This window comes from Coffea eugenioides, unplaced genomic scaffold, assembly GCF_003713205.1.
Source record: "Coffea eugenioides isolate CCC68of unplaced genomic scaffold, Ceug_1.0 ScVebR1_2032;HRSCAF=2990, whole genome shotgun sequence".
NCBI classification, from domain to species: Eukaryota; Viridiplantae; Streptophyta; class Magnoliopsida; order Gentianales; family Rubiaceae; genus Coffea; species Coffea eugenioides.
This window is the reverse complement of record NW_020862483.1, coordinates 34,685-57,111: the sequence shown is the minus strand read 5'-3', so window position 1 is coordinate 57,111 and position 22,427 is coordinate 34,685. Positions and strand designations below refer to the sequence as shown.

General features: G+C 35.9%; 2 protein-coding genes across 2 annotated transcripts; both read left to right on the top strand.

Moving 5' to 3' along the window:
- Positions 1–1,156: 1,156 nt before the first annotated feature.
- On the top strand, positions 1,157–11,358 carry LOC113756175 (dynamin-related protein 1C-like). The gene is made up of 16 exons (XM_027299943.1): positions 1,157–1,465; positions 1,596–1,659; positions 2,191–2,295; positions 3,506–3,607; positions 4,424–4,474; positions 4,579–4,640; positions 5,800–5,890; positions 6,036–6,100; positions 6,274–6,468; positions 6,567–6,686; positions 6,780–6,850; positions 7,890–8,115; positions 8,480–8,530; positions 9,563–9,812; positions 10,769–10,908; positions 11,047–11,358. The coding sequence occupies exons 1-16, from the start codon at positions 1,328–1,330 to the stop codon at positions 11,170–11,172; spliced, it is 1,857 nt and encodes a 618-aa protein (XP_027155744.1). The 5' UTR covers positions 1,157–1,327; the 3' UTR covers positions 11,173–11,358.
- A 3,307-nt stretch (positions 11,359–14,665) lies between these two features.
- Positions 14,666–18,577, top strand: LOC113756177 (putative late blight resistance protein homolog R1A-3). The gene has a single exon (XM_027299946.1). It carries the CDS (start codon positions 14,666–14,668, stop codon positions 18,575–18,577), a length of 3,912 nt encoding a protein of 1,303 aa, XP_027155747.1.
- The last annotated feature ends 3,850 nt before the right edge of the window (positions 18,578–22,427 follow it).

The following is a 22,427-nucleotide window of genomic DNA, read 5'->3' as shown; positions in this document are numbered from 1 at the left end:
TTAGCATCTTTAGCCTCCCTGGACGATGTTACAAGCATCCGTGTCAGGAATCAACTTGATTCTCCATAGATCGTGGAAGACGAAGCATCAGGGATGCGTGCTTTTAGAAAATTACTAATTTCTATTTTCACCCCAATTTAGTAATGAAGCTTTGGTTTTTTTGTCCAGTTGAATATTTTTATTTTTTTCATTTTTATAGCCCACTTATAGCTGCCCCTACTTTTTGCGTCGGAAATATGAAAATGGGTGGCGCCGCCACGAAGGGATTTGATTGAATAATAAATAAAAATTGAAGGACTGAATTGGCCAAAAAAAATTATTAAGGATGAAATTGATTTTAGTGAAAAAGTTTAGGGACTAAATTGACAAATATTCCAAACCAATTTAGTAAGTTTATCTACTAGAATTTGAAACTCCATTTTACCCCTCTAACAATGGGAGATGTTTTGCAATGATGTTTATTAACAACACTAGTTTCATTATATGGAAAATTTGTGTTTTTTTTTGGTAGATTGCAACAAAGAATGTTCTTATTTTAGTGTAAGAAGTTTATTCATAGCTTATAATAATATAACAAAGTAAATTATTAAAGCAGCTTTCAAATTATTTTAATCGTTAACTTTTGATCACTCATCTATTTAAAGATTAAAATCAGATGGGCTTAAAAAAAACTCAAATTGAATGGAATAACAATTTTATTTGTCCTTGAAGCACCATTCTTTTGTCTACTACGTTGATCAATCCAAGGTTGGTGTGTTGGTCATATGCTCAATCTTCAATGAGATGTTAATGAGGTAAACTATTTGCAAGAAAAAAGTCATAAAGGAGACATTAATAGTTTAATACCACCTAATAAGTTCGAGCAGTTGACCATAATTTTCCCTCTAATGACAATAATAAAGGTAGTGCCAAATGTAGGTAAGATCCAATCCTTGATACAGAGTACTTCCTAGTTCCTAACCAAATTCTCTATTTTGTTCCTTACAAAATAAATTCTCTTTTTGTCGCTAGCCACTCGAAAAAGAAGAAGAAGAAGAAGAATTTCTTCCTTTCTTTTTTTTTTCTTCTTTTTATGCATTTTGCAACTAACATGTTGTCCAACGGTTTTCTCCTTCCCTCCCATATTCTCTCCTCCTCTCTCTGTTTCTGTTTCCGCGTCACAGCTCTTCACATTCTCATCATTCTTCGATTTTCGACTGACCCCATTTTCTTTCTTCGATTATTTCCCACATTTCAATTTTTAAAAGCTCTCAAGAATCCAAAATCATCATTTTATCAGACCACGTTTTTTCTTGCCATCCCCAAAAAATAATTCAAGAATAACAGAATGGCAACTATGGAGAGCTTGATTGGGTTAGTAAACAATATCCAAAGAGCCTGCACTGTATTAGGTGATCATGGTGGTGGCAGTGAAGGCATGTCCCTTTGGGAAGCTCTTCCTTCTGTAGCTGTTGTGGGTGGCCAGGTCACATTCATTTTTCTCATCATTTTAATCCCATTCTTGATTCTTTTTGAGTTCTTTTGTGATCCTTTTTATTAATCGTATTGACGGAATTTGTGATTTTTTTATCTGGGATTTGTTGGAAATGAATCAGAGTTCGGGTAAATCATCGGTACTTGAAAGTATTGTTGGGAGAGATTTTCTGCCTCGTGGATCTGGTATGCTTCTCGGCTGCTGTTTGATTTTCTTGCTAGTCCTTTTTGGTGTATAATCGTAATGGTTTATTTTGCATTATGTATTTTGTTGAAATTGATAACATTGAGTCTTTGGGATCATTATTAGGATTTGTAAGCAAAATTAACATTAGCTTGAGTGAATTTGTGAAATTTGGAGCTCATGGATGTCTTATATTGGTGGCCAATTGTGTTTACTTTTTTATGAAATGTACACGAAAAAATTGTATATTAACAGTACATTTTGCACTAAAATCTTACAAATACACTTATGATAAATAACTAAAATTGGTATTTGTAATTTAGATTCCAATTTTATGCGTTATATATTAAGTATAATACTTACTTCTGAGGCAGAATTTTCTTTTGGAAATGGAGTTATGGTGTTTAATGTTAAGCCATCATCCATCTCTTCTTAATTTGCAAGTTTTGAGCCATCATCCATCTCTTTTTGATTGCAAGTTTCCGTACATTATGTGTTATACTTTCCTAATAGTTGTCCTGTTAAATTTGAAGGTATTGTCACTAGGAGGCCTTTGGTATTGCAACTTCATAAGATAGAAGGACAGTCCGAATATGCTGAATTTCTCCATGCACCAAAGAAGAGATTTAATGACTTTGGTAAACCCAAAGCTAATACCCATCTCCAGGATCTTCCAGTTTCTTTGACCGGATTGATGTTTTGTAATTTAATTGGCCATTTCCATTGTTTGGTTATCCTTTAGATGTTTATTTCCCTATATGGCTCTCTCAATAATATTGGTAAAGTTTTTTCTTATATTTAGTCTAGTGCTTCTTTGAATTCTAAAATGGTCATTCTTTTATTCCTATGTTGGGAATGGGTGCACGAAATGTGTTCAAGCATTGCAAGAAATGATCTTGATCACAGATTTATGGTGATTTTATTTGTCTAATTCTTTTTATGTTGCATGTTATTGTCTGGTATTGTTTTGAGATTCAACATCAGATGATATTTAGAATAAAGTGATCATGTTGTTACAAATCTTTGTCATATTCTAGACATTGGAGGGGAAGGCCTAAGATATTTTTTGTCCTCCAAAAATTTGAGGGGAGAACTAATCAAAATATGTAAGGTACTTGTAGGAAGATGATACATAGTGCCAAAACCTTTGGTATATATATTCCTTGTTTTTTGTTCTATTGCATGAACTGTCGTAGTGGATGTCTAAGTGTCTTAACCTCACATTTTGCAGTATAACACCTCTCTTCTATTTGGTCATTACTGAAATTTCACTCAGGATTTGGAAGCTAAATTTGGCTAACAATGGGACCTATTCAGGATTATACAAATTTTCTTGGAGTTTTATATTTAAAGAAGACGGTAAATGTATTAGCTGGGGAATGAAAGGTAAAATTTCAGGCTTAGAACATAGATTAAAAATTGCATAGAACTAGGCACTTGACTGATTGTAGGCCATGGACAGAATTGAATAGAAGAAGAGAATCATTTTGATCAGACATGGGTAACGTCAATTATGTTGTCTTTACTAGAGTTAATTCAGCCTATAGATGCCTTGTGGTTGTGATATATTGATCATCCAACTAAATGTCAAAATATATTTGTTTCATTATACGAGAATAGTAAGTTGCACACACTTATGCTTCCTGATAATCGTGCAGACAATTCAAGACTGTCTTTCCCTTTTTTTTCCTTTTCAAAAGCTTTAGTTGTCACGATATCTGTATTATGAGATAGCTTCCATGTTAATGCAACTTGGAATGCTGTTTAATCTACCCTTGCATCACATCTGTCTATATGCAAGAGTGAGATACATGTCACTTATTGGTGGGCATTGTGTTCTTGTTGCAGCTGCTGTGCGCAAAGAGATTGCAGATGAGACAGACCGCATAACAGGGAAGTCTAAACAAATTTCTAACGTTCCAATTCACCTCAGCGTTTATTCTCCACAAGGTTTGTCTTCAGGCTTCTGCATTTATCCCTTCATTTTGGTCACAATCTACAGCTGCAAGAATACTGAACAAAAGCTTCCTTCATGTTGCCTTGTAACTTCTGTGATGAATTGTCAATCCCATAAAAAAGAGCTTTTTCTCTTTGTTTTTGTTGTTCCCTCTTTTGTCAAGCTTGAACCTAAAAAAAAAAAGGAGTGTTAACGTGTGCCTGGATAAGTTGAGAACAATTAGCAAACAAATAGCAGCAATTGTGTGGATTGAATTAAGTTTTACATGCATTTGTTGGCATTGTCCATTGAGAGGTTAGAGTGTATGTAGCACAAAATTTCACTACGAAGATGGATGTGTTGCGCTAGAAGTAAAATCATAAGTAGTGCATATAAACATTGTAAAATCCTAGGTCCTAGGTGTAGTATCAATTATTAAGGCTAAGTTAAGCTAGTCAAATTTGATTTTAAGGAACATGCTGTATGAATTACTTTCTGACAGAACACGAGTTCCAAGACTTGATGAAGTATTTGCAATGGACCATCTTGTGTCACTAATCTTTTTTATTTCTTTAAGAATCTCTTATAGTCGTGCAGTTCATTGTTATTCCATGATTCCTCAGTGTCACATCGTGTAACATAGTTTGTGGTACAGTCTCTGTCTCACTCTGAAATTCTTTTACGTTTCTGTTATTCCATGATTCCTCAATGCGACATCCTATAATCTAGTTTGCAGTATGTTGTCTGTCTCGCTTTGAAATTCTTTTATTTTGCTGTTTCCTTTGCTATTTTAAAACATACTTTTCTAAGATCCATGTTTTGTCTTACAGTTGTCGACTTAACCCTCATAGATCTTCCTGGGTTGACAAAGGTTGCTGTAGGTGAGAACCAAACACTTTTGCTTTAGGCACAGTTACGCTCTCAGACATTTGATGCACAACTTAACTGACATAATAAGTATTGACAGATTTTTGAAATCTTGCAGAGGGACAGCCAGACAGTATTGTTCAGGATATTGAAATGATGGTTCGCTCTTATGTTGAGAAGGTAAGGATGGTGTCCAACCTGCAACACCTATCAGTTTGGGCATTACAGTTGATTAAGTTTGAAATGATGTTTTGGTTATTTTTTCTTAAATGATTTCAGAACTAAGAGATATTAACATTTTATTTGGAGGATATTCTTGTGCACCATCATTAACCTGGTTGAAAGCCACTGACATTCTCACTTTGTCTCTACAAAGGTCAAAAATTTTCACTTTTTAGTTCAACTAGTGAAATATTCCTAGAGCCTGTAAAAAATGTCCAATGATGTACAAACATCCTTGTTATTTGTTTTTGGCTGTCAAACTTGAAGAAATTCGCAACCACTATCCTAACCAATAAGATAACATTCTGTAGGAAGTGAAGTGAATTTAGCAAGTGTCTACTTAGTTAGAGAAGTGTTTCTAATACTCTAGTCTAGGTGGCTCTACTGTGTTGTATGCTGCAGGAAGTGATCTACTGCTGTTGAAGTTTGAAAATTTGTATCATGCACAGCTAGTCAAAAGTTTGAATAATTTAAATTTTGTGTTCTTGACTTCAATTTTAATCTCAGCCTTTTGCTTTTGATTGATAATGAGAATAAGACTCCTAGGATTGTGCTGTGGTTGAAGGTGGACTTTATTTGAATCAACAAGAAGTAACAGCTTAATTAGCCTTGTACTTTTATGATGTATTTGAGGCTTTGAATGTTGTTCTTTTAGGACATTTGTCCAATCTATTAGTACTGCTGCATATTGGAGAGACTAGTAAGGTGTGCCAAGGTGCGGCTGGAGGGCTGTTGTGGATGAACCTTTATAATGTGTCCAGAAGTTTTGTGTTTTCCTTTCACTCAGGCTGCTAGGTTTAACGTGTACACTTTTGGTGGGATCTTTTTAGTTTGTTAAGGTGCAGATATACCTTCAACAAAGGATTCAAGGAGAATAAAGCCAAACTCCATGGCAGTCTTTTGCATTGTGATATTATGTTTGCTCCTGATTTGTATGACAGGATTATTTGGTGTGAATACTACTAAAACATGATGGTTTACATTTCAATATTTTTTCTTCCTCTTTGCTTTGTAATTTTGATGGAAACGTTTTCATCTACCACCTTGTTATCTTGATCTGGTTTTGAAAATTCAGAATCCAAGTTCTCTCATTCTTTCCTTTCTGTAACATTTTCAGCCAAACTGCATTATATTAGCTATATCTCCTGCTAATCAAGATATTGCAACTTCTGATGCCATAAAGCTCGCAAGAGAAGTGGATCCTACTGGTAATGGAAATGCTCTGTACTATTTTTCTTTTCGAGCAGTCTGCTGGATATACCAATCTTATTTCTCTTATTTTTGTACTTGTTTTTATTAAGTTTTGCTGAATATGCATTCTAGTCATTGAACTGGGATTGTTTCATTTTCTAGGGGAGAGAACATTTGGAGTATTGACGAAACTTGATCTAATGGACCAGGGGACCAATGCCTTAGATGTATGAATTCAAAGCATTTTTCTTCTTGGATGTTTACCATGGGTCATATCAACATCACTGGAATAAAAATCTTTTGCACATATTCATAGATATATTGTTCTTTGAGTCTTTTGACTCCTTCATACTCTTTAAGATGTTTCCTCTTTGGATTCTTGTTTTTATCAATATTGAAGGTACTTGAAGGTAGAGCATACAGGCTGGTACACCCATGGGTCGGAATTGTTAACCGCTCACAGGCTGATATTAATAAAAATGTTGACATGTCGAATGCTCGTCGGAAGGAGCAAGAATATTTTCAGTCCAGCCCAGAGTATGGACACTTGGCCCATAAGATGGGATCAGAGTACCTTGCGAAACTTCTGTCTAAGGTTTGTTCTAATTTTTGATGCTACTGCAATTGTAATTTGACAGAAGGCTATACATTCAGAAATGTTCACAAGGCTTGTTCTCTTTTTCCGTGCATCAGCATTTGGAGACTGTCATTCGGCAGAGAATACCAAGTATTATTACTTTAATCAATAAGGCCATTGATGAGCTTAATGCAGAGTTGGATCGCATTGGCAGGCCTGTAGGCGTAGATGGTGGGGTAATGAAGGACATACACTAATTTTGGTAAATTTTACATGAAATCCTTCAATAGATTATTACTAATATTTAGGTGTTCTGCTCTGTTTATCAGGCTCAGCTTTACACAATCTTGGAACTATGTCGGGCATTTGATCGAATATTCAAGGAGCATCTAGATGGAGGGTAATTTCTGTTCTTCTGAACCTCCCAAAATGTTAGGAATGTGATATTTTGTTTCTTTTTACTGTTCTTGCATATTGATAAAGCGTGAATATAGTTTTCTTAACAGTGACTCCAGGTTTAAATTGTCATTAAAAATGTTTTTGATACTCTTGGTTAAGCTTCCACAGAACTATAGTATTGGCTGCTAAAAGTGAGATCTATACAAGTAGCTGACTATGCATCTGGCCTGTAACTAAGATTCATATGCAAGTTAAGAACACCTTTCTGACACAGTTCTCTGCTATTCAGGTGCTTGTCCTGTATGGAGCTTCACAATGATAACTTTTCCTGACTCTTGTATTTTTATTGTTAAAACTTTCTTGTCCAAGTTTTTTAGGTCAAAGTGGGCTGTGTATACAATGGATATATGGAAGGCCTGTTCCTTTTAGATATTTAGCTTCATTCTTCACTGTACTAAATCTTCTTCCTTGTCAATAGTTGCCTTCATACAAAGGTGAACCAGATGTTTAGCAAATGAAGAGCCATATGCCCTTTTCAATAAAAGCCTTTTAAATGCACTCTGACTCAATGGCCCTAAATGAAGGTTTTTCTCCTTCATTTCTTTCTTGTTTGGTAATGCATTTCTAGGAAGGATAGTTGCTTTTAGCTTACCTAATTTCAGATGCTTAACCTGTCTAAGAGCAATAAAAAAGTTGCACAAACCAATTTGTTCCTCAGGTTCTTCATGATTGGTCTAGTTGGAACCTTGTCAATAATTGAAATTTCACCAGAAAAATTGATCAATTAACAGTGTCCATATCTCTGGAAGTTTAATACAAGTTATGGAGGCATTTTGCTAACCTTCTCCTTTCTTAAATTTAGTTTATTATAGATGAAAATCTTGTGTGACATTACACTGGCACATTAAACTTTGGGGAAGAAGATTCCTGCGTGGTCGTGTATAACTTAGGTGGTATAACATTAGTTTATGTTGATTGGATTCCTTTCTTTTTAAGTTTCTCTACTAAGAATGTTAGAGGATAACATATGTCTTTCACAGGAGGCCAGGGGGAGATAGGATATATGCTGTCTTTGATCATCAATTACCTGCTGCAATGAAAAAGCTTCCCTTGGATCGTCATCTCTCTTTAAGTAATGTTAAAAAAGTTATCTGTGAAGCGGATGGTTATCAACCTCACTTGATAGCTCCTGAACAAGGATACAGAAGACTCATTGATGGTTCTCTTGGATATTTCAAGGGGCCTGCTGAGGCTTCTATTGATGCGGTAACATTGCATTCGCTTTAGTATTTCTTAAATTCCCATTAGGTGGTACTCGTGAAAAATTTTCAGACTATGTATGTGAAAAAGAGATTAAATGATAATTTCTCCTCAAATGTCTAAAGTATGCTGAGTATAATATCCTCTACTGCACCAGCAATTAGTTGTTTATAATAACCCTATGACATCAGTTTGAATTAAGACCTTTTAGAATAAAGCTATTTAGTAAATGAGGTAGGTTGTTGATGCAATGTGGACACATTTTAGTAGCCTCATTACCTTTTTTGGATAAGAGACCAATAGCTTGTTCTAGTTATACACAGCTGTCCCTACTTACTGGTGATTTTTTTTGGTGTGTGTGTTTTGGCAGGTGCACTTCGTTCTGAAAGAACTTGTGAGGAAGTCGATTGCAGAAACCCAGGTAAGAACTTTTACTGACAATATTTGACCAAGTTAACAAACTTGTTTATGGTATGAAATTGCTTCGTCCAGGCTTCTCTTTTTTTTAAACCAGAAATTTATCTTATGCTACAATATGGAGGTTTAAGTTTGAAGACTGTGTTTTAGATGTATTAATATAAAAGTTTGGTATCTGTCAGTTTTGCTAATCAAATTTGTTAGGATTTGGGAACTTTGGCTCTAAAATTTGGCACGAAGGCTTCCATGCAAAAGGTTTTTGATCAAATTTTGACTTTCCTTGACTGTGTCTGAATTTCTTAGTGTGAAATATGCATGTTAGCATTAGATTAATCCGAATTGTTTTCCGTCTGGTTCTTGATAGTGTCCATTTTTTCTTCTCTTCTTGGTATTTTGAGTTTAAGGAGAAGAAGAATATCAACGACACGGAAATAAGAAATATTTGAAGGGGTTTGACAAAGAAAAGGGAAGAATATTTGGCGATTTTCCTTTCATGGAAAAGATATTACATCTTTTTCTGGACTATGTAGCTCACCCCAAATAGGTACCAGATTAGGATTTATGAGCTTGATACAGTATAATCTGCTATGATTCCTGCTGATATCCATGTGACGGTGCTTGACTTTTGCATCTTCAATATAAAATATTTTCTTACTTCTTTTGAAGTTCTGATTTCCTTAGCTATGTCTATCTGATAATTTACAGAGGCCTTGCTACTACACCCTCCATCTTTATTTTTCCTCCAGAGTATAGTTGGTATTAGACTTTTGTGTGCAGCCATGCTCTTCATGCTTTTAAATATCAATACTGCATGATTCATGTGTAATATACTTAAACTGACTCTGTTGAACTATAATGGAAATACAATGTTCAGCTACGATTAAGAATGTAATTTTTTCTTGAGAAGTTTATGTTTTCACTTCTAATTGATCTTCTCTGTGTACTTGCTTGCTGGGAAAATGCTCTTGCACTAATAACTTACTGTATTTGCCCCTACAAGGTGATGAACATTGTTTAGTTCCTTTAATGTCACTAGGAGTTGAAACGATTCCCATCACTTCAATCTGACATTGCGGCAGCTGCCAATGATGCACTTGAGAGATTTCGTGATGAAAGTCGCAAGGCTGTATTAAGACTGGTTGAAATGGAGTCAACTTACTTGACAGTTGAGTTTTTCCGGAAGCTACAGATGGAGCCAGAGAAAAACCCAAACAATACAAATCCCCCAAATTCAAACTCAAATCAAAATGTTGATCGGTACACAGACAACCATTTAAGGAGAATTGGTATGCTTGTTACATTGTTCCTTTTTACAGTTGCCACTCACGTCTAGTGTTAATATGCAGATAGTTAGCTTACTCTGCAAAAATATTAAATCTTTAGAACGAATATTCAGTTGACTTAGAAACATGGGTCTTTACTGGAAGAGTTGTGCCTGCCAACGACATATAACAAGAGGTCAGAAATGGAAGGAAGATCACTTCCCACTTCCCAGGGTTAAAGTATTTGCAATTTAACAATCAGAAAAAAAAGTCTTTTGAGGAATTGATATGGGGAAGAATAGATAGAAGTGAGAAAGACAAGATAGGGGAGGGGAAGAAAGAGAATTCAGAAAGACACCTTCTACGAGTATCAGTATTTCAAAATTTCATTTCTGACATCCATTATTGTTTTACTACAGCAATTACACCATTTCATGTGGAATTCATTTAACAAACGAAAACACTTGTATACCATTTACATTAGCAGTTTGCTACTATTTTTTTTTTTTAAAGTATGTGCTTGTTTTCCGAGATGTTTCTGCAATGCACCATTATAAACTGCATAATTCATCCACATAAAGAAGATCGGTACTAGTCAAATTGAGCATGATGACATTGAATTACATGGGAAAAAGAAAATTCCTTGTATCTTAATTTATTGGTCAGCTTTGGCCTTGGAAATACCTAGGCTCACCTACTACATTTTTTATGCTTATTGGTTTCATAAAGTGTAGTCAAGACTACTATGGTATTACTTTTCCATATCTTGTATTCGACAAGTAGTCTTGTTGTCTCAGCTTCTGCCTCCCCTGGACCAAAAAATGGAAAAAGGAAAGAACTTCAGTTTGAGTGCTGGTGTTTTATAAATGCAATAATTTTGTATTCATCCATTCAGTTTAGTTGAAAGTATACAGTCCATTGACTCATCTGGTGAAAAAGTACAGGGAATTCGTTTGAACATGTTGTTTCATCTCTACCAGGGTCAAATGTTAGCGCTTACGTAAACATGGTTTGTGAGACCTTGAAGCTTACCATTCCCAAGGCTGTGGTTTATTGCCAAGTCCTACAGGCAAAGCGAGCACTGCTGAATCATTTCTATGCTCAAATAGGAAGGAGGGAGGTGAAGTACTCTGGACCTTTCACTAATTTCACTGATACACTGCAAATTCCTTTGTTGGCATGGTCTTTTTGTTGACAAGATTTCCATACTAAGGTTTGGAATAATAACTGAGTTCACTTGGGGTGCATGCATTTTCAGAAGGCGCAGCTCGGTAAAATGCTGGATGAAGACCCTTCACTTATGGAAAGAAGAGAAGCTCTAAGTAGAAGGCTTGAACTTTACAAGTCAGCAAGAGATGAAATTGACTCGGTAGCGTGGAAGTGAAGATCTGCATAATCCAAGCTGGAAAACAGAGAAACAGGGTGCAGTGTGCTTCAGGTTATTCATTTCAATCAAAAATGGAAGTGATCTGTATTCTTATTCTTTTTGTCGTATAATCCATGGAGGTACATGAACTCCAGGATAATGGGACTTATCTCAAGTTGGCAGCCATGGTTTATTTCTGCATTCTTCAATTCTTTTATTTTTTCTGAAAGATGACCACTCAATTGATGATGGACTGTTATTCAATTAGTGGATCGTTGTGTTTAATTTTTCCTGTTGCCTATTACTGTCCCTGGCAGGTGTTAGGCACATTCTTTTGCAACGTATTCAGTGCAATCTTTGTAACAACTTGTTATCGACAGTGTACACTGTAGACAATTCGACAAGGAAGGTGAACGCCTCAGGTTTTTGGGGCAGTTAACCATTGGAAATACAACTGTTTTATATGATTTTCAACTGTTCTTCAAATTCATCAACTCACAGGAATGGCTCTGTAAATTATGGATGTTCAATGTATGAAACCTGTTCTGCACTCTCTGGAATAGTTGAAAACACCAAACTGGAGAGTCTCCTGGATTTTTATCTTACTCGAACCCCTAGAAAAGCATGAAACAGTTGCATGACTAAATTGTAGCACAAAGATTTTAAACAGCCATATTTGAATTCAGATCTAAACACGGGTGTAAAGCTGGCAAATTTCCATTTAAAAATCATAAATCAATGGGAAGATTTATATAGGCTGGTCATTGACAATCAAAGTCTATAACACTATAACTTTCTCCAGTCTAATTCGATATTTTTGCTTTCCATCCAAATCAGGGAAAGAAAGATACACAAACATAATTGCAGATGGCTTCGTTTGATGTTCGAGTTAAAGATGCTTTGAGTTAAAGATGCATGGCAAAATCTGAAGAAGAAAGTTTCCTGCTACACGTGAATAGGTATGGTAAAAATGCTAATACCCGTTGCTATTCTGCAATTCATGAAGCATATCGTTTGTTCTATAATTTTAGGCTTTCGCGAGTCCCGCTCTCTATTATCTCCTACTTGGAATTCATTAACTGGTGGCCCTCGGAGATGACAAGACAACCTCTCCTTCCATATTTTGCATTTAAGGGTTAAGCATCATCGACTTTCTTTCAAATTCTAGACTTTTTTTGAGCGTTGGATTTGGTTCACACCAAGGAAGGAAGTGGCACTAGTGATTTTGTTATGATATCCAATCTGGTTCATCTAAGGTTCCTAGCTCTCAGGATCCACACAGAGGAAATTCCATCACATATAGGGATACCCCAGAATCTGGAAACTCTCATTCTAAATGGAAAAATGAAAGAAAGTTGTGTTTCCGAAGACCCTGCACTCAAGAATTTCTTGATGGCTCTTTCCAGCTGCACAATTTGAAAATTCTTTTGACACCCTATCTAAAGTTTGGGAGCCGTACGGAGAAGATCATAATGAGTAAGCTACCTGGTCTCCGAAAATTGAAATGATAGTCACAAATTCATGGGATGATTCAGAGAACTGCAACCAATTTCCAGTACTTGATGTCCTAAATCATCTTGAATCACTCAAGGTATCTTTTGCAGGCAAGGCATCGTATCCCTGTAAATTCCATTTCCCTTTAAACCTCAAGAAATTTACCTTGTCAAATCTTCAGCTGCCATGGGATGAAATTTCAAGCATTGGGGGGCTACCAAACCTTGAGGTTCTCAAATTGCTACAGGAAGAAATTTCTTCCCTGCCTTAAGAAACTTGTTGTTCTAAGATGTAAGAATCTTGAGATTCCTCCTTCTTTAGGAGAAATTTCTAGTCTGGAATTGATTGAGATGAAATGGTGCAATCCTTCTGCAACAGTATCTGTCAAGCAGATTTTCGAAGAACAACTCGAAATGGGAAATGAAGAGCTCAATGCCTCTGTTGTTGATTGATAGGGGGCCTTTTTTGTGGGGAAGTTCTGGATGATGTGATTTTGCCCCATTTTTGTTGAGGATATCCCTGAGCTATATTTTCATTAACCATAGTTATTGTAAATTTTCAGCTTTATTCCTGGATGGAGTGTAACATAATTGTGATATTGTATTGTATGTTGTTGCCTTGCGTATTCTTGGAAATGATATAGAGGCATTAAAGACATTCCTTGTACAATTGATCCAACTTCTTTGGTGGAGCAGAAAGGAAATAAGATCACAAAACGTATTGGTTTCATGGTTCAAACTTCAAAGCCGCGGCCCCGGTCGCAGTCGTGGCTCGAACCGTTCCACATCAATCTCGACATATCGATCGCGGTTTTGGCGAGATGCAAATTTTTGAAACATTTAATATTGTAAAAATTGTAAAAAAAAAATGATAAATAAAAATGATAAAAAAATTAATAAAAATAATAAAAATTCGAGTTAACTCGAGATGACTTGAGGCGATTCAGCCGTTTTTATCCGTCTCGGAGACGTCTCGACTGAGCTCTCAACTTTCCATTATCTCGAACAGTAGAAGTCTAAATGGTATCACAGACTCCCCATTATGTCCAACATAAAAATAAGAAAAAAGTATTTCAATAGAATAACTTTTTTTAAAAGGCCAAAAAAATACAAAAAAAAACAGAAAAATTATAGGTTGATACATTGTAGGGCTGCAAACGAGTCAAGCCGAGTCGAGTTTTGCCCTAATTGAGCCGAGCCTTGACTTAGTTTTATTAATCTCAAACTCGAGCTCGAGCTCGATGAGCTGACAATTTAAAGCTCGAGCTCGAGTTTGAAAAAATAAAAAAATAATTATTTTATTTTTTAAAAAATAAATAAAATAATATTTTTTTCTTAATAAATAATAAAATATTAAGGATATATATGTAATTTTACTATTAAAATAAAAATAAATAAAACTATATATCTATACACCCGAGCTCGCGAGTTAACGAGATTAATATTTTGATCTCTAGTTCGACTCGAACTTGTTATTGATCGAGCTCGAGTCAAGCTTGACTCGAACCGCTCGCGAGCAGTTCGTTTGACGCCCTAGTTGATAGTGTGCAATTAGTGCCATTGTGGAACTGGTCAAAAATCATGTCCAGTGCAACTGTCTAGGCATGGTTGAAATTTTGAGCAAATGCCAAGGAGTTTTAATCGGCAGATTCATGTCATGTTCTCAAAGCCGGCACAGTGGAACAGCTCAACAATTGGAAATGTATAATATTGAGTATTCAATAATTAATGCATGCCACATCCACAAACCCGCTTATAGAAAAGCACGCAAGAGTTTGTTAATACTGATTCAGAACTCAGAAGTCAAAATGCCTAGTGCCAATTAAAAATTAGAGGACCTTGTGGTGGAATTCATTGAATCTTATAACCCCTGAGTTAAAACCTTGAGTTTGCAGAACTGAGGCAGGTTGTCTACTTCTAAGACTATCAAAATCTGAAGTTTTCTCCACACAAATCAAAAAGAAAAACCAACATAAAAAAGAAAGATAAAGGAGGGAAAAAACCCCGTATGATTGCAGATGGCTTGTAGTAGCAATTTTGAAGAGCTTCCTGGCTACCTGGGGAGGCTAGCAGAAGGCTCCAACTCCAGGCCTAGTAGCAGCGACAAGGTGCATAGGCTTAAAGTCATCATTAACATTCTGAGGCACTTTCTGCAGTTTTCTTTGAAGTGGCATATAGAAGACAAAAATGTACAAGTTCGGTTGAACCAAATTGCGGATGGTATTCACAAAGTCATTCAGGACTGTCAGCTGCATGATTCAAACACAAGCCAGGTCACAGGAAATGAAGATTGCAGATCGTCAAGATCAAACCATGAATCCGTGGTTTCTCATTTGAAAAAAGTGAAGGACATTAAGCTAGATATGCTGGAAATCTGCTCAATTGCTGATGTAACCACCTTCGGAAAAAGGGACACTTTCAGATCTATTAAAACCAAAAATAAGTTCTTGTCCCTCAAAAATTTTCCAAGAAGCATGATGCCGTCCCTGATCAACTCTCAGATCCCCAGAAGACTGGAGTTCTGCACTTCGAATGTGGTAAGCTTTGTAGACTCTCTCCTAGATAATCTGAAAGATATATTAAGCCACAATGCTGAACTTGTTACTCCAGTTGAGGAACAAATTGGAGGCCTTGAGTGCAAGCTGAGATTTTTCAGAAATTTTCTTTGGTTTATAGCTAACCGGTGCATTAAGCAAAGGAAACTGACAGATCTCCGACTGTACGCTGAAAATTTGGCAGTATATGTAGCTTGTCTAATTTACTTCTGTTTGGTGGATGACAAAATGCATGAAAACATGGTACAAGAAATGAAAACTAAGCTTGTAGATTTGGTAGAGGAGATCAATCCGCTTAAGCCCGAGACAAGAAAACTTTATCTAGGAGCCTTGAAAACTTGGAAACAATCACATGATGGTAGCCCAATCATTAATCAACAGTATCTGGCATTTGTTGATTATCTCATTGACAATCTAAGGGAGGTGTCCAGACATCAGGCCCTTTTCCTTTTTGCTGAAGAGGATCAAATGGAGATCCTACTTGATGAGCTGAACTTATTGAGATTGAGTCTCATGGATCCACCACTTTATGAAGACTCAGATAACGTCAGAGCACTCACGGTTCAGATAAAAGCTGTCATGAACAAGATTGGACATTCCTTTTACTTTTTCTACTTGAGCGAGATGAACAAAGACATGGCTGTGCAGCTAAAACTTGTACTGTCAGGTATTCTCAAAGACATTGAACGTGTCAAGGGACAAGCCGCAGATTGCTTTGACAAATTCATAATGAAATCATGGAGATCCAACTTCCCCAGAACTAATGAACTAGGCTTCATTGAGTTTCTGATGAAGAAACTTAAGGAGCAACTGCACCATGAAGAATCACAAATTCGGCCATTCAAGCATCAAATTGGTGTAGCATGTGAAGAACTAGAGTCCCTCAGAATAGATATTACTGAAATTGGCAAGCAGTTGAATCATAACGAGGAGCTGAATGTTCTCCTGGAACTTTATAAAGATATCTCATACCAGGCTGAGTATATTGTGGATTCATTAGAAGCCGAAGCAGGTTCTCTCTGGTGCCATAAGTTGGGACTATTTAATGTCATTAAGGAGATTAGGCATATTCATAAAAGGTTAAAAGCTATCAGGAAGGAGGAGATCAGCAATGACACTCCTGCTCCTGTTTTAGCACAAGCAAACTTTCCAAACATTGAGGCGATGCCAGACTATGAGAATGATGTAGGACAGAAAACAGAGGAGACTACTATACAACTAGTTGGTTTTGAAGTTGCAGCAGAAAAGATAAAGGAACAGCTTACTAGAGGATCAAATCAGCTGAATATTCTCACAATTGTTGGCATGCCAGGAATAGGTAAAACAACTCTTGCCAACTCATTGTATAAAGATCATTCAGTTTCCTTTTCTTTCCATACTCATGCCTGGTGCTGTGTTTCCCGAGTTTATCACAAGCAAACCTTGTTACTTGAAATATTGGGCCAAATCAACAGGAACTTTAACCGAAACCCTGGAGTTGCTGGCAAAGACTATGTTGAGATGCTCTACAAAAGTTTAAAGGGAAAGAGGTATCTTTTGGTGATAGATGATATATGGGACATTGAGGCATGGAATGATCTGAAGGAAGTTTTTCCTGATGACCATAATGGAAGCAGGATTTTATTTACAACGCGGAACTATAATATAGCTCTGAAAGCAAACAGTGTTCCCTATGCTCTTTCTCCTCTCTCAGATGAAGAGAGTTGGCAATTATTATGCATCAAGGTTTTTGAGGAAGAAATGTGCCCATCAGAACTTTTGCAAGTCGGAAAGAGGATTGCAAAAATTTGCAAAGGATTACCACTTTCTGTGGTCTCAGTTTCTGGAACTCTAAAAGCAATAGAGAGAGAACAGGATAGATGGGAACAGGTTGCAGAAAGCCTGTGGTTGAAAGAACCTAACAACCCATTAGGCCAGCATTCTGGCATATTGGAACTTTGCTATCACCATTTACCAAATTTCTTGAAGCCGTGCTTCCTCTATTTTGGAGGATTTCGAGAGGATGCCGTGATTCCAGTGTCCAAGCTCCTTTGGTTATGGATTGCAGAAGGATTTATCCATCAAACAAACCCAAGCCAGAAAAGCTTAAAGAATGAAGCAGAGAATTTTTTGAACGATCTAATTGACAGAAACCTTGTGATGGTTGCAGAAAGAAGTTCCAGAGGTAGAGTCAAATCATGCCATGTTCATGATCTTTTACATGATTTTTGCTTGGCAAAATCTGAAGAAGAAAATTTCCTGCTTCACATGAAAAGGTATGATCAACGCTTGACTACTTCTGCAGATTCTGTAATGCATCAAGCATATCGTTTGTGCATACATTCTGACAAGTATGTTGTTCCCCCGGGGCCTTTACGTGCTCGGTCTTTGTTCTTCTGGTCGTTCTTGTTAAATGATCGTTCTTCGATGCTTACTTGTGCCTTACAATTTAGACTACTCTGGGTGTTGGACTTGAGCCATATTCACGTTGTTAGTGGAGTTGATGAGCAGGACTTTATTAAGATCACTAACTTGGTTCATTTGAGATACTTAGCAATCTGGATTGGCTGTCAATCTATTCCATCTGAGATAGAGAACCTCCAGAACCTGGAAAGTTTGATTTTAATGAAGAGTTCAACCCGTTATTTTTCTATCAAATTACCAGACACTATTTGGAACCTGGTAAATTTGAGGCATCTCAATGTGAGGAAAAACGATTATGAGTTGGTCTGCTTTTATTTACCATATTTAACAGATCATTTCTGGGACCTCCGGCTGGATAAGTTAGAATCTATATCCACTATAGAGGTTTACTCTGGCTATGTGTTTGAGCATCTCATGAGTGTGACACCCAACCTACGAAAATTATCATGCATGCTCAGAGGCCCTTGCTTTCCTTCAATTAGTGAGTTGAATCAGGTTGAAGAACTCAATTTATGTTTTTGGTTTGAGGTGGAACATCCATTGCAGTTCAATTCTGCATCAAATCTCAAGAAACTGACTCTGTCTAATATGCGCCGACCATGGGATGAAATTTCATTCATTGGGGAGCTACCAAATCTTGAGGTTCTCAAATTAAACGAAGGAGCATTTGTGGGGCGACAATGGGACATGGCAGAAGGGGGATTCCAGAAACTCAAATTCTTGAAGTTGTGTAAGCTAGACATTCAAGTATGGAATGCCTCCGCTGACGACCTTCCCTGCCTTGAGAGACTTGTATTGCATGGTTGTTTGTCTCTCTGGGAAATCCCTTCTTCAGCTTTAGCAGAAATGAGCACTCTCCAGTCAATCGAGATTATAAAGTGCATGAGTCCTGTATGGCAATCTGCCATGCAGATTCTCAATGAACAACATGAGATGGGAAATGATGAGTTCAAAGTCTCTTTCTTTCGTTAGTAATGGGATTTGGTAGAATGTTGTGGTCTACTTTCAGATTATCTTTTTCAGTTTCCTGTTGTACGAAGACAATGTTATGTAAGCAGTATTCCAATTGTTCGTTGAAACTAAATTGCTGACTTGTTTTTGGTGTAAGTCAGGAGGAGGTTTCGAATTCGGGATACCTCAGTTACACTCCTTTTTTTTTAAATTATTATTGTCTTTTTTGTGTTTTATTTCCCCAATTTGTCCTTCAGATTTACATCAGTTACACTTCCTTGTATCATTTTAAGTCAGACAATAATAGATGCGTTGATTATTCCACGGGATAATTTCAAAAACCTCCCTTGAGATTTTTCTTAATATCATTTGGCACTTCTAAAGTTTTCAAAATCTCACTTATCTCTCTTGGCACCTTGAAAAGGCTATATGTTATTTTCAATGCTCACAAATTGACGACATTTCACTTGCATCCTTAATAATTATCTAACCAAAAAGAGAAATTTTAACCCAAAAAGTATAAACAAAAAATAACCTAATGACCATTCAATATTAGTCTATATTTCTCTATATCCAAGTGGAGGTGGGGCAACAAAGGAGGTAGTTAATTTAAATTCAATAATGTCAACCGCTTTAAAAGGATTTGGTAAGTAATCTATGCTTTCAAAATTTTTGCAATATGGATTTAACAAAGTCAAGCAATTTTTTTCGGAAGAATGTGTTAATACGTGATGTAATTAAAGTTATGCTCAAAATTAAAGTAATCTTTTTTATACACGTGGTTTGCATGTAAAGCCTACTTATAAAAAAATATTATAAATAGGCCAGTATTAAAAAGATTAATGAAAAAATGATCTCATGATCAATTATCAAAATATTGCTTATGGTGTTTTTTCCCCCTATGAAAACAACATAGACAATTCGTAGATATTTTCAACTTTATTTTTAGCCTTATTTTAATTTTTATCGTTGATGTGAGTTTCATAAATAGGATAACATAAGGGTAGTCTTAGAAGTAAATTTTTTTTTTTTTATCTCTCTTGCTTTTCTCCCAATGGACAAAAAATGTCAATCTAAGAGAGATAACTGAAATTTTAGACACTTTAGGAATACTAAGTGATATTATGAGAAACTTCAAGAGAAGTTTCTGAAATTATTCCTTATTGCAAATTTGCAATTTTGTCTAGGATGAACTATACATGATCTCTGATATGCCATTTTTCCTGCCAAATAAGGAACTTAATAATATTAGTTCATTCCTTTTAGTTGAACCATTTAACTGTATTTCGAATGGTCATCCTAACATATATAAAAGAATTACATGCAACGCACTTTATTAGGCAAAAATATTGGTAACAAAAACTCAAGTAATCTTATGCTCATAAGATGACGATCAAAGATGTTGCTGTGTAGTGCTTGGGTAAGTGGATATTTGACATCATCAATTAGTACAATTTTGTGAATGTTTTCTTTTAAAATGATTACTCTAATCAAATGGGATTGATTACAACTCCCAACTCCCAACAATCTTCAGGACCTGTTTGGTTGAAATACACAACTTACATGTAAAGTTACTACCAACATTTTCAAACTTGGAATGGACTATTTTCAAATGGAATTGTCCAAGGCTGAAGTGGAATTGGTCCTAATAAAAGGCAAAAATCTTCAATGGCCATTTTATGTAGAACTAATTGGTGTAAAAATTATGAGCACTTGAGTCCACTTTGGCCATTGAAATTGCCGAAGCAGCGTCCAAGTAGCACGGGGAATTGGCCCGTTTTCATGGGTCTGGGTACAAATTTTGGTAGCTTTTAAACTGCCCTCAAGGTGCTTAACATACCGCCCTGAAAGCGGAGTGGAAATCATGCTTTTTTGGATCCAGATCATTGTCAATGGCGGTGGAGACTGGTGGCGGTGGTGGTGGGGATGGGCCATGTGGTGGCACAGCAGATTCATCTCATGTTCCGAGAGCCACCAACTGGAAATGTATAATAATGAGTATTAAATGAAATCAATGCCTCATCCATGAACCACCTTAGTCAACTGCACTGAAAAATTTGTATGTCCATTGCAATTCAGATGTAAAAATGCCTAATGCCAACTAAGAAATTATAGTTCCTTTTCTTGCGGTGGAGTTCATTGAATCTTACATCCTCAGTTCTCACCTTGAGTTATCAGAATTCAGGCAGGTTAACTAGTTCTAAAACTATTCCTGAAACTAATAAAATCCGGAGTTTTCACCCCAGAAATAAGAGAATAAGGAGAGAAAAAGACGGGCATAATTGCAGATGGCTTCCTCTAGCAACATTCCACATCCTCTTGGCTACCAGAAGCTAGAAGAAAGTTTATACTCCCGTCCTGGTAGCGGAAAGGAGTAGCGTAGGCTTTCGGTCTCAATACATGTCAACAATAACAATTAAACAGTTCGTAATTTTTTTTTCCGAGGCCGATTACAGACCCAAATCGGATATCAAAAATATGAAATCTAAATCCAAGGGCTATTCCAGCAGGCTGTCAATTGAGCCTTATGATTGTACTTTACAAAGTCCAGATAAAAGAGATATTAAAATCAGAACTTTAGTCGTAATCTGTCCATCCAGATTCTAAACTGACGAAATCACGGGCCTTGGAATAGGAAACATACCAACCCAATTTGCGTGTTATATATTAGTGCATGACATTCATGACATGACAACAAAAACTAGCCCAAATAGAACTTTACAATTTGTTTCCAGCAAAACTAAGAGGAGAACCCATATGTTGAAAGGACAAAATATTTCCAGATTTAAACTGGAAGCAAATTTTGTTGTCATAAATCGTCCTATATTTTTTAACTGCTGTAATTGTCTTGAACGTTTTTCCATATTTTGGAAGGCAGTTATTCTGTATTGGTAAGTTTGATTCTCTACACTGTGCATGTATCTTGGTTTGTTTGTTTTCAGTGGATTTTATAATGATTTACAGTAGAATAATAAGAGGTCTAAGTTTCAAATGATTTTTTTTTTTTTGGGTCTCAAGAGTACATGGAAATAATAGGAAACTTCTAATCGAAAAAAAAAAAAGCATTTGCAGAAAAATCTCATTAGGCTGCAAATCTCTCCAAACTAATGATACAAATCTTTTGCAGAAAAAAGATCTTATCGAAAATTTGCAGAAAATTGGCAAAAAAAATCTTATCGAAACAAACAAATGACAGCAAAACTGGCAAAAAGAATAAGGCCCATTTTGAGTGAATTCAATAGCAATGAGTGAGGAATTGTCTGGTTCTGTCTAACTTTTCTATGTGTTATGATTTTTAGTACATAACTACATTAATTGTTGTACAGAATATATGTGAAATATTTTTTTTATACACATCAACTTTTTCACGAGTACGACACTATGATAGGTCATAATTTGTTGCTAAATTAATAATTATTTTTCCCTTGATTTTAGCCAAATATTATTTTAATTGATAGATTCTACTTATATTTGGTTAATGATGCCAATCATATATATATATATATATATATATATAATAAAGTCGTACTCTCATTCTTATCGTTTCATGTTTTCTCTTTCCTACGTGGCTTAACGAGACGACAAGTAGTTTCTTACGTCGCTTGCTCCTTTTTTGTTTGGATTTATATCAATTCTTAGTCCGATAAGAATTGTTATCACTACAAAAAGTAGAAAAGTAACTAATTTCAATTAATAAATCATCTTTTCTTAAAAAAAATAGTTATTTGGACGATTGTGGTTTTATTTCCTATAAGAATTCTTAATATTATAGGACTCTTATTTCCTACCCGAAGTTATGTACTTTAAGCAACTTAAATCAAGATAAACCTACTTTTAATGTTCTTATCAATATCTCTTTATATTCTTATTT